Source organism: Gymnoscopelus braueri (genome assembly GCF_963280865.1).
Source record: "Gymnoscopelus braueri genome assembly, chromosome: 23".
Taxonomy (NCBI): Eukaryota; Metazoa; Chordata; class Actinopteri; order Myctophiformes; family Myctophidae; genus Gymnoscopelus; species Gymnoscopelus braueri.
The window spans coordinates 3,125,264-3,142,514 of NC_137625.1; the positions used below are offsets into that span (position 1 = coordinate 3,125,264).

Consider the following 17,251-nt stretch of genomic DNA (forward strand, 5'->3'; position numbering starts at 1 on the left):
GCTGCGGTGTCGCGTCCACGGAGCGTTGACACCGCAGCAATGGCTGCGCGCAGGGCAGCGCTCCGTGGATTGGTGTATAGATACAGAGCGAGAGAAGTGCTGTGAGATACAGTCATAGGAAGAATAAACTTAAACAGATTACAGACTCTCGCCCTATAGGCTAAGGCAGGGGTCTTCCACTGGTGGAAAAAGTACTCAAATGTTTTACTTAAGTAAAAGTATCAATACTGCAATGTAGAAATACTCTGTTACAAGTAAAAGTCCGGAATTAGAAATTTACTTGAGTAAAAGTACAAAAGTATTGATATCAAAATGTACTTCAAGTACCAAAAGTAAAAGTACTAAAATGTTTGAAAATAGCAGATCTACAAGCTCACAACGCGTCGCATCGCGACACGTTGTGAGCTTGTAGATCGGCTATTTTCAAACAGCCTAGGTTTAAAATATGGCTGAAGTGGTTAATGTATAAAAAAAAATAATAATAATATCTGCAAAGTAACTAGAGTTTTCAAATAATTGTAGTGGAGTAAAAGTGCAACATTTGCCTCTGAGATGTAGTGGAGTAGAGGTAGAAGTATAGACAATTGGAAATACTCCAGTAAAGTAAAAGTACCTCAAAATTGTACTTAAGTACAGTACTTGAGTAAATGTACTGACGGAGCGAACCACAGTGGGATAAGGACGAGAGGAGAGAGAGACAAAGAGAGACGGGCAGAATAAAAAAGAGGACAGGTTGATGAGAGGCTAGAAGGGAAATGTAAAGACATGGAAGAATGCAGAGGACGAAAAAAGAAAAAAAAACATCTACTGATGAGGTCATTTCAGGTCTTACAACTACTACATACTAACTCCTAATCTCTTCGCCGAAAATAACAGATTGGCTATCTTCATCAAACGTTGGCTTATATTGTATTATGGCACCGCCCAGAACAGGGACGCTAGGGTTCATATGGTTAACATTTCGTTCCAGGCAGCTCACAGGTTCAAATCCAACATAATTCAACCTCCAAACCCCCCCCCCCGCCCCCCCCCCACCCCCCCCCCTTGAGAAGCACCTTTTCACAAAACAACTTTTCCATAAACAGGTATAAAGGTTTACGGTGGTGACTGGGATTAATTCAAGTGTGCGTGACTGAGGGTTTTTACGAGCGTTGGGGGGAGAATGCCAGGTGCTGGGGGGGGGGGGGGGGGGGGGGGGCGTAGCCATCCCCTGCCCTCCTCACTGTGTTAACCCATTCAAGCTGGGAACGCATCTCTGTCATTTTAGATTTCTTTGGCTATTTAAAAATAGCAAATCTGCTATTTTCGAAAAATCGTGAAAATGTGTGCTTTGGAATATATATTTTTTAAAGCGAACATTTTTAACTCAAATCTTTGCCTCCTGGGGATTCTACAAATATCTTCTAAATCCTATCAGTTAAAAAAAAAAAAAAACGTATGTTGTTATATTATCAGTGGTTCTCTAACTTGTGAGAAATGTCAAGGACCCCCATCTCAAAATATTTTGTTCCAGGGACCCCCCAGATGTTGTAACATGAGTTAAAAATGTTCGCTTAAAAAAATACATATATTCAAAGATTTCCGCACATTTTCACGATTTTTCAAAAATAGCAGATCTGCAAGCTCGTAGCGCGGCACTCTGTGCCGCGCTACAAGCTTGTAGATCTGCTATTTTTGAATAGCCCAAAGTGTAAAATAATGCGTTTTTTAGCTCAAATCAAAAAAGTGACACAGATGCGTTCCAGGTCTTAGTGGGTTAACTTTAATAAGGACACACGGCTGCCTCTCACCTCCACGCCTGGCTGTCTTTAACGCACAACGAGGAATGCGGGGGGGGGGGGGGGGGGGGAGGGCCGTGTGTTCTGTGCGGACACCCACGTACAAAGACATTCACAAGTTGGTTGGGATGCAAGCGACAAGAAACTTTTTAAAACCACAAACTTTTCATCTTTGTGTCAAGTTTAATTTTTTTTTGTATTCTGTGTGCATCGACTTGAATTATTTGTCTTTGCTGATGATTTGCCGCTTTGTTTTCGCTTATGCCAGCCCATAGGAAACTGTTTGTAGACGCGCACACGCGTCTTCAAGCTTACAACACCTCACATCACATGTTTTGTTTTTAAATTATGGTTTTATGGTTTGACATCAGAAGCATGTATATCGGCTATTTTCAATATTTTAAATCATTTAAAAAAAATGATAAAGACAATATCTACCGTTAATTGGGTAGATGGTCATGGTAAGGGTTAGGTTTAGACATGTACTGTATCTGCTAGGGTTAAGGGTCAGAGTGAGGGTTAAGTTCTGCCCAGATTCCGAGACAGCGTGGGGAGGACAGTTGGCTGGGCGTGGCTGATATCCGTCTGCCTCACCGTTATGCGGTGGTTCTGTGAGCCATCAAAGGACAGTGTTAGGTTTCTTTGGGTCAGGATGAATTCCAGTGCCTACTCAAGATGTGAATTCTACAGAACCATCCACGACAACCGTGTTTGGTGGAATTCATTCGGCGCTGTATCGATGCGTTGCTAGGCAACTCCTAGCTGTCTGTGATGTTACAGCAAATAACGCACGCCTCTCCACCAATTACCGTCTATTTTCCGTATGTGGCACCGTGATGCGATGAGGTATAAAATCAGGCTTAACGTTCTTCTCCTTTCCAAAAAGTCGTCACTAAGTCGTGCTGCTGATCAGGACGCGGGCATTTTGGATCACACACTGAAACAAGTACTCACATTTTTTACTTAAATAAGTAAAAGTATCAATACTGCGATATAGAAATACTCTGTTACAAGTAAAAGTCCGGAATTCATAATGTACTTGAGTAAAAGTACAAAAGTATTGGCATCAAAATGTACTTAAAGTACCAACAGTAAAAGTACTCATCATGCACAAGGTCCCATTTCAAGTTTTCAAATGTGTACAAATCTTTTGAAAATAGCAGATCTATAAGCTCACAATGCGTTGCATCACGACGCATTGTGAGCTTGTAGATCTGCTATTTTCAAATGGTCGAATGGTCAAATGGTCGAAATATATAGGGCTGAGGTGGTTGATGTATGTTTTGTAATAATAATCAAAATCTACAAAGTAACTAGTACCTAAGGTTTTCAAATAAATGTAGTGGAGTAAAAGTACAATATTTGCCTCTGAGATGTAGTGAAGTAGACGTAAAAGTACTGGCAATTGGAAATACCAAGTACAAATACCTCAAAATTGTACTTAAGTACAGTACTTAAGTAAATGTACTTAGTTTCTTTCCACCACTGGTTGCTTGAGACCTTCTGTTGTAGTTCTGACTGGAGTTTTTGGAGAAAACAAAGTTACAATCCTGTAACTGACGGACCTGTAAATCCTTGAGGAGTTAGAGGTCTGGAACTCTGAGAGTGTACAGACATCAAACTGAAGGGTCATTGAACGCTTGAGAACCTCATAATGATGATATAATTTACATGCACGCAGCAATCTCTCCCCCCCCCCCTTTCGGGAGATGTTCGGCGAGCGTCTTGGGAGTCTGACAAACCGTGCGGTCAGACGAGCGTGTTGTCGCTCGACGTGCAATCTGCTGTTTGATGAGAGCCCTTGTTCTGCACGATGCACGAGGGGGACGGGGGGACAGAAAGAGAGAGAGAGGGAGGGAGTCCGAAGTGTTTAAAGCAGCAACAATTAACACGTTTGTAGTCATGATGGAGTGAAAGGGCTCCCTGAGGAGAGATGGCGTTGCTAATTAACACAGAGAGAGTATGGCAGAACGAACACCTGCTGCGTGTGTGTGTGTGTGTGTGTGTGTGCGCGCGTGTCTATGCACGCGTGCGTGCATGCATTTCATTTAAATGTTCCTCTTGAGCGCATCCTGGTGTAAAAGTATGTGTGTGTGTGCGAGAGAGAGAAAGAGAGATAGAGAGAGAGAGAGAGAGAGTTGCATTCAAATGTGTCTCTTGTGTGTTGTTGTGTACATAAAGGTATGTATCTGTGTGTGTGTGTGTGTTATGTGTTGAGATGTGTGTATGCATAGCTTGCGCATAATGCAGATGTTTCGCTTGGTTGCACAAATGTGTGTGCACGTGGCTGTGTGTGTGTGTGTGTGTGTGTGTGTGTGTGTGTGTGTGTGGGTGTGCATATGTGAGCTTTCATATCGGTGCTTTTAGGCAGAGACCTCATATCTCCACATCCGTAAATTACTACTTCATCATACAAGAGCGCCACACAAAAGTAGTGACAATAGCAGATGTACAAGCTCACGACGGCTCGCCAAGTGAGCTTGTAGATCGGCTATTTTAGCAGTTTTAAAGTAAAAGTCGTAACACACGGCAAGCGGTTCACGCGGGCGGTACCGCTCGGATCAGCGGTGATCGCGCCGCGATCATTGTTGTTTTTTTTCCTCCTGCGGTGAAAAGAAAAGCTCATCACAACCCAGCTCTTGCCGCCCGCGCGCGAGAATTTCACGGGCTGCGCACTCACGTGAGTGCGTGTGTGTGTGTGTGCACGCGCACGTCTCTGTGTTCTGTACATTGAAGTGTTTACCAGCCGGCGGAGTGGGAAGTGGAAGAATTAGCCGGGCTGTGTTCAGCGCTGTCAACCGCCAGGTTACCAGAGACAGCACAATTACCCCACGCTCTGCTCTGTGAAGCACAGAGGCCTCACACACACACACACACACACACACACACACACACACACACACACACACAGCTCTGTGAAGCACAGAGGCGTGGAGGCGTGTCACCCTCTAATGACACCTGGAAGTTCAAACACTTTGTAAGAGTTTAAATAAAAAGTCTCCAAAGTTTTGCTGCATAAGTTCTGCTGCCAAAAGGAGTTGGTGAAGCATTTTGCTGTCGTTTTTTTCCCCACACACAATTCTGCAGTTAGTTTATCAGCTAAGGCAAAGTGAGAGACAGACAGACAGACAGACAGACAGACAGACAGACAGACAGACAGACAGACAGCTAAACCATTAAGACCGAGAACGCATCTGTGTCATTTTTAGATTTCTTGGGCTATTCAGAAATTGCAGATCTACAAGCTCATAGCGCGGCACCGAGTGCCGCGCTATGAGCTTGTAGATCTGCAATTTTTTAAAACTATTTTCGTGAACATTTGTGCAAATCTTTCAATATATATATATTTTTAAAGCAAACATTTGTAACTCAAATCTTTGCTTCTGGGGGGTCCCTGGAAAAACATATTTTGAGATGGGGGTCCGTGGCTTAATACATTTTGGAGGTCCTTGACATGAAAAGGTTTGAGAACCACTGATATTATAGCAACATAAGTTAAAATAAAAAGAATGTTAGGATTTCGAAGACATTTGTAGAATCCCCAGAAGCAAAGATTTGAGTTAAAAATGTCCGCTTAAAATAATGAAAGTTAAAAAAAAATAGCAGATCTACAAGCTCATAGCGCGGCACTGAGCTTGTAGATCTGCTATTTTTGAAAAGAAAACAAAGCAACATGTAGATAATGGCAACAGGCCAAACACATAACTATAAATATTACATAAAGATGAGATAGAGGTCTCACCGTCGATTCTGCTGACCAGCTCCTCCAGGGCCTTGACTTTCCTCTGGATGCCTGGCTGGGCAAACGTGTAGTTGTCCTACACACAGAAACACCATGAGTCAGAGTCAATTCAAACGTGTAGTTGTCCTGTGGTGTGTGTTTATAAACACGGCCAGACATACGATTTTAATGGATTTAGCAATTCTGTGACCGGTTGAGAAGGTTATAAAACTCGAAAATCGCTGGCGCTGGGTGAGTACATTATGAAAATACTCTGGCAGTCAAAGAGTTAATGGGTTAAAATATGTCACTAGATTCTGTCGTCAACCGCAGTGGTATATGCGTGGGGGAGAGCGCTGGTTCCCACGACTGACACACAAAACACGTGCCACGGTTGAAGCAGGGGCCGCTGGTAGCTGGCATCAGCATGTGTGAGAGCCAGGGTAGTTATGTGAGTGTTCAGTGCGCGCACGAGCACATGCACATGCACATCGGAGATTAGCTTTATTCTACTGGTCATTCAGCGTGGCTGGAGAACAGCTGATGTGGCAAACTAGAGAGACAGACAGAGTTTAGCAATAAACACTTGCAGTTGTCCTTCAGCCTCAGCAGAACTGAATTGAGAGGGAGGGTGTGTGCGTGCGTGTGCGTGGGTGTGTGTGTGTGTGTGTGTGTGTGTGCACGCACGCCTCTTAGAGCATGCACGACTATTGATTTTTAGAAGTTGACTTCAATGACTCCCCAAAATTACTACACTAGTCAAAGTTAATCGCGGGCACATCTTTCTCACCCAATAACAAATGATCAATACTCGTAAAAAAACGTCTCAGATACATCCAGTAAAAGGGGTAAATAATGTACGGTAGGCGGGACAAACCTGGCGGGTTGGTGAAATAACAGAGTTATCGATTGGCTCTGAGAGGCTGTTTATAAATGAGCTCCGATCTGATTGGACTAAAGCCATGGCAAGCCGGTCTGTGACTGGAGATAGCACTTCACTGATTGGCTGCTATAGTTCGTTGCAGAAAGGGTGTCGCACACAGAAGATACAGTAGCTAGATGTGTGTATGTCTGCCAGTCTGTCTGTACAGTAGATCATCTCGGGAACTACAAGGCCAATCAGCATCATATATCTTGTGAACTTCAATGAAAAACACATCTGTGTCATTTTAAGATTTCTTCGGGCTATTAAAACAGATCTACAAGCTCATAGCGCGGCACCGAGTGCCGTGCTATGAGCTTGTAGATCTGCTACAGTATCTTCTCAAGAGATACACACAGAACCAGGTCTTTCATCTGAAATACATTGCTATGTCTCTCTCTCTCTCTCTATTGTGTTGTCATTTTGTTCAGCTGAGGTAAGAAGAAGAAATCTATGTTGGCAGTATATTATTCATCCATTCTTGTTCCTCAAGCACACACACACACACACACACACACACACACACACACACACACACACACACCACTTCTACTGTATCTCTGTACTCTTACCTGTGTCTGTGTATCATACTCACTGCAGTGCTGCTATGACAACTGAATTTCCCTCAGGATCAATAAAGGTCTATCTACACACACTATCTGTGTCTCTGTACCAGCCAGGTAAACTAACAGCCACACCCCCCTCTCTCTCTCTCTAGAGAGAGAGACCGAGATATGATAGACAGAGAAAGAGAGACAGACAGACAGACAGACAGACAGACAGACAGACAGACAGACAGACAGACAGACAGACAGACAGACAGACAGGTCCAGATAAGGTAGTAATAGATGTGCAGATTTGGAGAAAGAACTACAAGGGCCTGTCAACAGATCATTGGCCAATGATCTGTTGTTGTACGGCATCGGTGTGTGTGTGAGTGCATGAGTCGGTGTGCGTGTGAGTGCATGAGTCGGCGTGCGTGTGAGTGCATGAGTCGGTGTGTGTGTGAGTGCATGAGTCGGTGTGTGTGTGAGTGCATGAGTCGGTGTGTGTGTGAGTGCATGAGTCGGTGTGCGTGTGAGTGCATGAGTCGGTGTGTGTGTGAGTGCATGAGTCGGTGTGTGTGTGAGTGCATGAGTCGGTGTGTGTGTGAGTGCATGAGTCGGTGTGTGTGTGAGTGCATGAGTCGGTGTGTGTGTGAGTGCATGAGTCGGTGTGTGTGTGAGTGCATGAGTCGGTGTGTGTGTGAGTGCATGAGTCGGTGTGTGTGTGAGTGCATGAGTCGGTGTGCGTGTGAGTGCATGAGTCGGCGTGCGTGTGAGTGCATGAGTCGGTGTGTGTGTGAGTGCATGAGTCGGTGTGTGTGTGAGTGCATGAGTCGGTGTGTGTGTGAGTGCATGAGTCGGTGTGTGTGTGAGTGCATGAGTCGGTGTGTGTGTGAGTGCATGAGTCGGTGTGTGTGTGAGTGCATGAGTCGGTGTGTGTGTGAGTGCATGAGTCGGTGTGTGTGTGAGTGCATGAGTCGGTGTGTGTGTGAGTGCATGAGTCGGTGTGTGTGTGAGTGCATGAGTCGGTGTGTGTGTGAGTGCATGAGTCGGTGTGTGTGTGAGTGCATGAGTCGGTGTGTGTGTGAGTGCATGAGTCGGTGTGTGTGTGAGTGCATGAGTCGGTGTGTGTGTGAGTGCATGAGTCGGTGTGTGTGTGAGTGCATGAGTCGGTGTGTGTGTGAGTGCATGAGTCGGTGTGTGTGTGAGTGCATGAGTCGGTGTGTGTGTGAGTGCATGAGTCGGTGTGTGTGTGAGTGCATGAGTCGGTGTGCGTGTGAGTGCATGAGTCGGTGTGTGTGTGAGTGCATGAGTCGGTGTGTGTGTGAGTGCATGAGTCGGTGTGTGTGTGAGTGCATGAGTCGGTGTGTGTGTGAGTGCATGAGTCGGTGTGTGTGTGAGTGCATGAGTCGGTGTGTGTGTGAGTGCATGAGTCGGTGTGTGTGTGAGTGCATGAGTCGGTGTGTGTGTGAGTGCATGAGTCGGTGTGTGTGTGAGTGCATGAGTCGGTGTGTGTGTGAGTGCATGAGTCGGTGTGTGTGTGAGTGCATGAGTCGGTGTGTGTGTGAGTGCATGAGTCGGTGTGTGTGTGAGTGCATGAGTCGGTGTGTGTGTGAGTGCATGAGTCGGTGTGCGTGTGAGTGCATGAGTCGGCGTGCGTGTGAGTGCATGAGTCGGTGTGTGTGTGAGTGCATGAGTCGGTGTGTGTGTGAGTGCATGAGTCGGCGTGCGTGTGAGTGCATGAGTCGGTGTGTGTGTGAGTGCATGAGTCGGTGTGTGTGTGAGTGCATGAGTCGGTGTGTGTGTGAGTGCATGAGTCGGCGTGCGTGTGAGTGCATGAGTCGGTGTGTGTGTGAGTGCATGAGTCGGCGTGTGTGTGAGTGCATGAGTCGGCGTGCGTGTGAGTGCATGAGTCGGTGTGTGTGTGAGTGCATGAGTCGGTGTGTGTGTGAGTGCATGAGTCGGTGTGTGTGTGAGTGCATGAGTCGGCGTGCGTGTGAGTGCATGAGTCGGTGTGTGTGTGAGTGCATGAGTCGGCGTGCGTGTGAGTGCATGAGTCGGTGTGTGTGTGAGTGCATGAGTCGGTGTGTGTGTGAGTGCATGAGTCGGTGTGTGTGTGAGTGCATGAGTCGGCGTGCGTGACGGCGAGCGAGAGAGACGACGCGCAGGCAATCCTAGATCCTCATAATAGAGGACTTGGGCTGGGATTTAGAGTGTGTGTGTGATTCATCATCAAGGTGTCACAACAGTGAGGAGTCCATTTCCCTTTGCTCCGCTAAACAACCCCTCATAACTCCTCCCATCCTTCAGCTCCATCATTCTCTCCATCCTCTCTGCCTCTCGTCTCTCTCTTCTCCAATCCCAGACTCTCCTGCAGTGGACAAAGTACTTAAATGTTTTACTTAAGTAAACGTATCAATACTGCAATGTAGAAGTACTCTGTTATATGTAAAAGTCCAGAATTCAAAATGTACTTGAGTAAAAGTACAAAAGTGTTGGTATCAAAATGTACTTAAAGTCGTACAATGCAGAATCACAAATAACGATATTTAGCAACCTCTGCTGGTCACTACCGTCACTGCATACAATTTCCGTAGTCCTCGATTACCCAGAATTCCATTCGTTTTCACCGGAAGCCGGAAGCGTTTCAAAAAGCGATCTTTTAATTGTTTTATACTATCTACGGATCGTTTCTCTTAGTCAGTGGAGCATTAGTTACCATGAGCTGTGCTTTCTTTTTCTGTTCTTTTTCGATCTTCCAATCCTACATTCTCTTAAAATCAGCGTGAGGTTCCTTTTTGTTATTAGCGCGGTAGTTCCTGGCCAAACAGGAAACCGTTGCGGTGTTCCTGGCCGACGTCATGACGTCGGCCAGGACGTCGGCCACGACGTCATGACGTTGGCCAGGAACGTCATTTTCCCGGGAAAGTCCCCCCCGTCCACGTTCAATAGAAAATATATAAATAAAAGGCTTCCGGGGGTGAAATTCATGGAGTGGGTGTTGTGAAACTTTTGCCACTCACAAAAGATATACAATTTAACTTTAGTTTTGTTGAAAACGTTACCTAGTATGCCTTTAAAGTACCAAAAGTAAAAGTACTAAAATGTTTGAAAATAGCAGATCTACAAGCTCACAACGCGCCACGATGCGACGCGTTGTGAGCTTGTAGATCTGCTATGAACAATGTATGAAGTTATAAAAACAAACAAAATATGTTTTATTGGATCTGAGCACTCGATACATCGTTTTTTGTAATAATGGTAGTTTTTTTATAATAATAATATTCGAATATATTCGAATATCTGCCAATTTTTAAGACCAATATTCGAATATAATTTCTGAGGAAAGTTGACAGCCCTAGCACGCACGCGCACACACACACACACACACACACACACACACACACACACACACACACACACACACACACACACACACACACACACACACACACACACACACACACACACGATTCACATGTAAAACAAGTTAACTCCTGATGCACAAATCCCAAAACAGCCAGTCACACAGACTGCTGTCACTATTCAGCAATTATGGATAAACACACACACACACACAAAGGAGTTATCTGCCAGCTGGTGGTTGTGTGTGTGCGTGTGTGTGTGAGAGAGATATGAGTGACAGCCCGTGGTAGCGCAGAGGACCCAGGGGGAGAGAGGGAACATAATGTGGCGTCTGGCCTGAACTGGTTGCCGTCTGCTAGACATGGGACCCCTCGGACCCCCTGCTCTGTCTCCGCGGAGACACCGTCTCCACTCAGCGCCGTCAGGGCATCTGGAAACAGACGGTTGCCTTTGATGCTCTCTCTCTCTCTCTCTCTCTCTCTCTCTCTCTCTCTCTCTCTCTCTCTCTCTCTCTCTCTCTCTCTCTCTCTCTCTCTCTCTCTCTCTCTCTCTCTCTCTCTCTCTCTCTCTCTCTCTCTCTCTCTCTCTCTCTCTCTCTCTCTCTCTCTCTCTCTCTCTCTCTCTCTCTCTCTCTCTCTCTCTCTCTCTCTCTCTCTCTCTCTCTGCAGCGAACCAGGAAGTGTTTACAACTAGCTTGTCTAATTCAGAGGTTCTCAAACGTTTTATTTCAAGGACCCCCAGAACTCTGAGAGAGTAAAAATGGAGAAGGAACCCTGAGGGTCCCTGGACCCCCCTTTCAGAACCACTGGTTAATTCACATAATTTCCCAAACGTTTTTAAACTACAGGCCATAACACAGACACCAAGTCATGTCATAGTAGTACATGTACATGTAGTCATTTAGGGCTGCTTCATGGCCTAAAATGTAAGGGTTCTACAACTGACACGGTTTTATAATTCACTTTGTTTATGTGTCAAGGACGGAGTGTCAGGGGTCAAATCTCTGCAGATGTAACAGGGTTGTTATTCGTCAATCTGCTGGGAGTGAACCAAAACATAGGGGTTACATACACAAGGACCACACGCAAGGAAAGCACATTTGTATCTGAGTCATGAGGGGATTAGGTTACCGTGGTAATTACCTAGGTAATTATCAGGTGGTTGGTTTCACTCTTTGTGACTCTGCGTCTAAATCTAGACCACCGTTTCTCAACCAGTAGTACACAGACCACTAGTGGTCCATGGCATAACTACTGGTGGTCCATGGGGAAATGTTTAACAAAAGGCAGATTCAAATCCTAGCACGACTGTGTGTTTTCTATCTTACCAGGAGACCTCTAATAGACCAATGATTTGTTTACCAACATTGAGACCGGACGCACAGGTGATTGTTTCATGCAATCAATTCCCAACATGTTGTTTTGGGGTTTCGCTGGTTTCAGTTCATTCAACCTCCTCTTGTGTGTTGGCTAGTGAGGCGCGTCCTAGCGAGACCTGACAGAATGGGGTTCATTTTGGTGCCGGCCTGCGAGCGCATACTGGTTCTTATCAGTGTGACGTCGTCTGTTAACTCATTCACTGCCACTGACGTGACCCAAAGACCAAGGAGATATGATTGTTTAAAGATCTAGACTCCCATCCACTTCCTTGTTAACTTAAAACTTAAAAATTCTGTATCTCGGCTCCTGAGTACTTTTTTTTTTCGATGAAAAATCTCTGGCAGTGGGCAAACGCGGCCAGAAATAATTGTGGCAGTGAATGAGTTAAGGGGTCTATACTGATGGTTTTTCTATCCTACCAGGACCTCTAGTATTGCTGGTTTTATATCCTACCAGGACCTGGAGTTGTCTCTCCTATTAGGTAGTTATTTTGCACTCACCTGGGGGTTACAGGTCTAATTATCTGCTGATTAGAAGCTAACAAGGACAACGACACTGGGGTTCCTGGTAGAATATGAAGCCAGCAGGGTTCAGCACCCTGCCCGTGTGCCAGGCCTCTGATGTAAAGCAGAACTGACAGCATCCTGCTGGGTGCAACTCTGAACAAAAGGCTCTGAGAATGTTTAGATCTAAACCCCACTTAAACCCTCCAGTCTTTAACCCATTAAGACCTGGAACGCACCTGTGTGTCATTTTTTTGATTTCTTTGGGCTATAAAAAAAAAAGAAGCAGATCTACAAGCTCATAAAGCGGTGCCGAGTGCCGCGCTATGAGCTTGTAGATCTGCTTTTTTTTTTTAATCGTGAAAGTTTGTGCAAATCTTTGAGTATGTATATGTATGTAAGTATGTAAGTATGTAAGTATACTATATATATATATATACATTTTTAACTCAAATCTTTGCTTCTGGGGGATTCTACAAATGTCTTATATCCTAACAGTTTTTTTAAAGAACTTATGTCGCTGTAATATCAGTGGTTCTAAAACATTTTTCATGTCAAGGACCCCCGAAATAATAATGTATTTGGCCACGGACCCCCAAATATGTTGTTCCAGGGACCCCCCAGAAGCAAAGATTTGAGTAAAAACGTTTGCTTTAAAAAATATATATATATATTCAAAGATTAGCAAAATTTTTGCACAAAAAAACAAAAATAGCAGATCTACAAGCTCATAGTGCGGCACTCGGTGCCGTGCTATGAGCTTGTATATCTGCTATTTTAGATTATAAAGAAATCTTAAAATGACACACAGATGCGTTCCCGGTCTTTAAAGGGTTAAGGGGCCATTCACACCGAGCATTATAAAAACATATAGTTTTACAAGTCGTCCAAGTGGATGACAGAGTGAACGATATATACGTAGTTATAGTTATGGTTACAGTGTTCAGTGTGAAGGACCTGAGTGACAACTGTACTTGGACCGCTTTATTTTTACGTCTACACCAAATCTATTTGCCAAAAATAGCCGATCTAGAAGCTCACAATGTGTCACGTTGCGACATCAGCTTGTAGATCTGCTATTGGTGGCTAATCCCACCCTCAGCTTGCATCACAATAAGACCAGTGTTGAACTTTAAATTAGTTCAATGGTTAGATTACATAATAATTGTACATAATAAAAGTAACTTGTTACTAGTAACTTTTGTGTGTGTGTGTGTGTGTGTGTGTGTGTGTGTGTGTGTGTGTGTGTGTGTGTGTGTGTGTGTGTGTGTGTGTGTGTGTGTGCGTGTGTGCGTGCGTGCGTGCGTGCGTGCGTGCGTGCGTGCGTGCGTGCGTGCGTGCGTGCGTGCGTGCGTGCGTGCGTGCGTGCGTGCGTGCACCTCATCCTCGCTAGTTCTATCCAGTAGAAGTTGAAAGACTTTGTAGTATAATGTCAAGAGAAATTACACAATACAGTGCAGTGGGTGTAAGATGTTTTCATGACAGGTATCACTGTTGTACCATGTTGGCTACATTCACGCGGCAAATTAAACACATTTTGTTACTCCTGGAGGAGAGGGAGAGTGACGACCGCATTCCACAACCTATACGTGACAGCCTGAAATGTTTAGGGAGCCACTGGAGACTGAGTGCTACCGAGTACTTTTTTTAGGCATGTAGGCATTGTTTCTCAACCTTTTAATATCAAGGACCCCCAGTTTGATACAATCTCAGAGTCACAGACACATAAATTAGAGCTTACGATTTCTGCTTCGAGCCGGGCTCGGGCTGTACATTTATGGGCTACATTTCAATAGCAGCGCAGCCTAATAGAGTACAGAAGTCCTCGTTCATCCCCTGGTTCGTAAAGTAATTTCTCTATGGAGAATAACATTGGGTCATCTTAGAATCGTCTCATATAAGAATTGGGGTACAAAAATAAACAAACTGTCTCGGCGATATTGTCAGGGAGGAGGTTCTGTATCGTTTATGATAGTCAGTCACTCATATTTGATACAGTCTGTGTCTGGCGAAAATGTAACTAATTCGGCGGAAGTAACATTATCGTTTTCTCACCGTCAGTTGATGCTTCATATCCATACGAGTCAAACCGCCGGGGTCATTTGTTTATTTTTGGAACACAGTTCTTATTTGACGCGATATTAAACACATCTATGGGAATTCAGAACGGGGGTGGAAAACCGCGAACCAGGTAGGATGTGTAAATTACGTCAGACTTCGGTGCTCTATAGCCTTTTATATTACGAGCCTAAGGCACTAGGACCCAGGAGCAACTGAAGTGCAACTGCCGTCAGTTTGCAGCGAGCAGCAAAGCAAACAGACAGACAGCCAGCCTGCCTCAGATGAGACAGTGTCGGAGCGACAGTAGATAAAGTTAACAGCCTTCGGCAACAGTCTTTCGGGAAAGAGGTTAAATCAAAAATGTTGTGTGGATTACTAGGTGTCTGTAACGACTACGATTTCAGACGAAAATGAATGAAACTTACTAGGTGTTACAAAACGATTGATTGATCATTTCCCTCTTGTTTTGATACATTTTATAGATTCCATATACAATGTTGATGGCCACGAGGAACATATCATAACATATGTTTCCAGTTCTATTAAATAGAAGCATATGTTAAATGAATACAACAGGAGTAAATGCAGTGCTGCAGGCAGCAGCTGTCAACAGTCTGTCACTAATGAGTCAGCGCACCTCCTCACATCAAAGGCATCGCTCATTCCAAATGAATGTTAAATCCAATCCATAACTGCCGAGTGGGAATAGTGGGAACAGAATGAGCGCAACATTTTAATTTAATTTCAAATGCATTTAGTTATACTTATGTTAACTTTATGAACTTAAATATAAATACATTGGACATAAAAAAGACAATATAATGTTAATACTAGTCATTAAGCTACTAATATAGACTGAAGTAATTAAAGTGGGTCATGTTTGCATTAGGAATTGTAACAGCTGAAATCAATAATATATCAGTATTCTGATATTAACCTGCGGGCCACATTAAGTGAAGGTGGGGGCTGCATGTGGCCCCCAGGCCGCCGGTTGCCCATGAATGGACTATGGTTATAGATGGCTAGCGTGAGATTGGCTAAGGGCACGGTGCATATTGCTTTAACAGACAGGGCTCACAACTGTGACTCAGATATGCAAACAGGGAAAGATCGAATATCGTTAGGTGGTTGTCGTGAGTGATGTGTTTGTTAAAATACGTGTTTAGTAGCTCTACATTCTGATAGCAATGATGGCTGCAAAGTGTTTAAGTAACAAGGATCGCTCCAGCTCTTAACTCATTCCCTAGAACGTAAAAAACGTAATTATTTCCAATTACCAATTCTGGCAAGAATTTTTTTTTTAATAATTTTTTTTTTAATAATTTGACCCAAAGACGTAATTATTTCCAATGACTTCTCTACAAATCATCAGGCCAGGTATTGCACACCCACATAAATGCATGCCAGAACACACAAGGCAGTATTTCTGCGGTTGCTGTCTGCAAGGCGAGGAGGGAATATTTCATCATGTGAGCTTTGCACATGATCTGCTATTTTTTGCTCGAATTTCACCTGTAATGACATGCCAAAGATAGCTAGGCCAGGTTGAAAGTGGTTAACCTATTTTATGTGAACTACCTGGTAAACTCACTGATGTGACTTCAAAGTATGATCCACATTTATGTGTGTGTGTGTGTGTGTGTGTGTGTGTGTGTGTGTGTGTGTGTGTGTGTGTGTGTGTGTGTGTGTGTGTGTGTGTGTGTGTGTGTGTGTGTGTGTGTGTGTGTGTTGAGTGTTGCTGCTGCCAGCAGCTGCTACTGTAGGCTGTCTGTTTGATGTGGAAATGTGCCGTGGAATTGAGGCAACAACATGTGCACATGCACACACTTGTACATGTGCACGCACACGACTTTGTGTGTGCTTGCTTGCCCATACATACACAGTCACACAAAAAAACAGGTGCAAACACAGGTGCGATCCTGTTGGGACTGTGTGTGCGGAGTCCAAACATCAACAACAAAGAAAAATGGACATAAGCCCAGACAACAGATTTTCCCCACACACACACACACACACACACACACACACACACACACACACACACACACACACACACACACACACACACACACACACACACACACACACACACACACACACACACACACACACACACACACAGGGGCATGCTCGCTGTCATCACAGACATTAATACTGTTTTGTTTGGAAGTGAGACTCAATAATTATGGTGGTTGTTTCCATGTCCGCTGTGTTTAGCTGAGTCTGTCTCATACACTGGTAATTAGGCTGGCCCTCCTCAGGCTAACAGCCCGGTTAACGCGTGCGTTCTCACCAGTGGTGGGAAAAGTACTGAAATGTTTTACTTAAGTAAAAGTAAAAATACTGCAATGTAGAAGTACTCTGTTACAAGTAAAAGTCCGGAATTATAAATTTACTTGAGTAAAAGTACGAAAGTATTGGTATCAAAATGTACTTAAATTACCAAAAGTAAATGTACTACAATGTTTGAAAATAGCCGATCTACTTGTAGATCGGCTATTTTCAAATAGCCTGTGTATAAAATAGGATTAAAGTGGTTAAAGTATGTTTTATAATGTAATAATTTATATCTGCAAAGTAACTAGTAACTAAAGTTTTCAAATAATTGTAGTGGAGCAAAAGTATAATATGTGCCTCTGAGATGTAGTGGAGTAGAAGTAAAAGTATAGACAATTGGAAATACTCCAGTAAAGTAAAAGTACCTCAAAATTGTACTTAAGTACAGTTGAGTAAATGTACTTAGTTACTTTGCACCACTGGTTCTCACACGGGCTGCTACAGAGGAAACTGTCGAGTTTAGAACTCGCGGGGGGGGCTTTCCAAACGTCTCATATTCCACACAGACAGATCTCGTTGGTTTGACAGGATCTGGCCTTGGAACAGCGGTGGTTAACCACTTAAAAAAGTTCCCCAGGGCTCTGCACTGGTGTATGTTCTGTTTTCGCTCTACGTTAAATATCTTCGCTGAAAATAGCA

At 44.1% G+C, this 17,251-nt stretch overlaps 1 protein-coding gene across 2 annotated transcripts in view; it reads right to left on the reverse strand.

Annotated features, from left to right (window-relative positions):
* tbc1d22a (TBC1 domain family, member 22a) overlaps nucleotides 1–17,251 on the reverse strand; it is a 181,691-nt gene that overhangs the window by 40,974 nt on the left and 123,466 nt on the right. For both annotated transcript variants that reach the window (XM_080421527.1, XM_080421526.1), the window contains exon 11: nucleotides 5,521–5,596. In XM_080421527.1, the coding sequence (XP_080277653.1) occupies nucleotides 5,521–5,596 (76 nt within the window). The remainder of the gene's footprint in view (nucleotides 1–5,520; nucleotides 5,597–17,251) is intronic.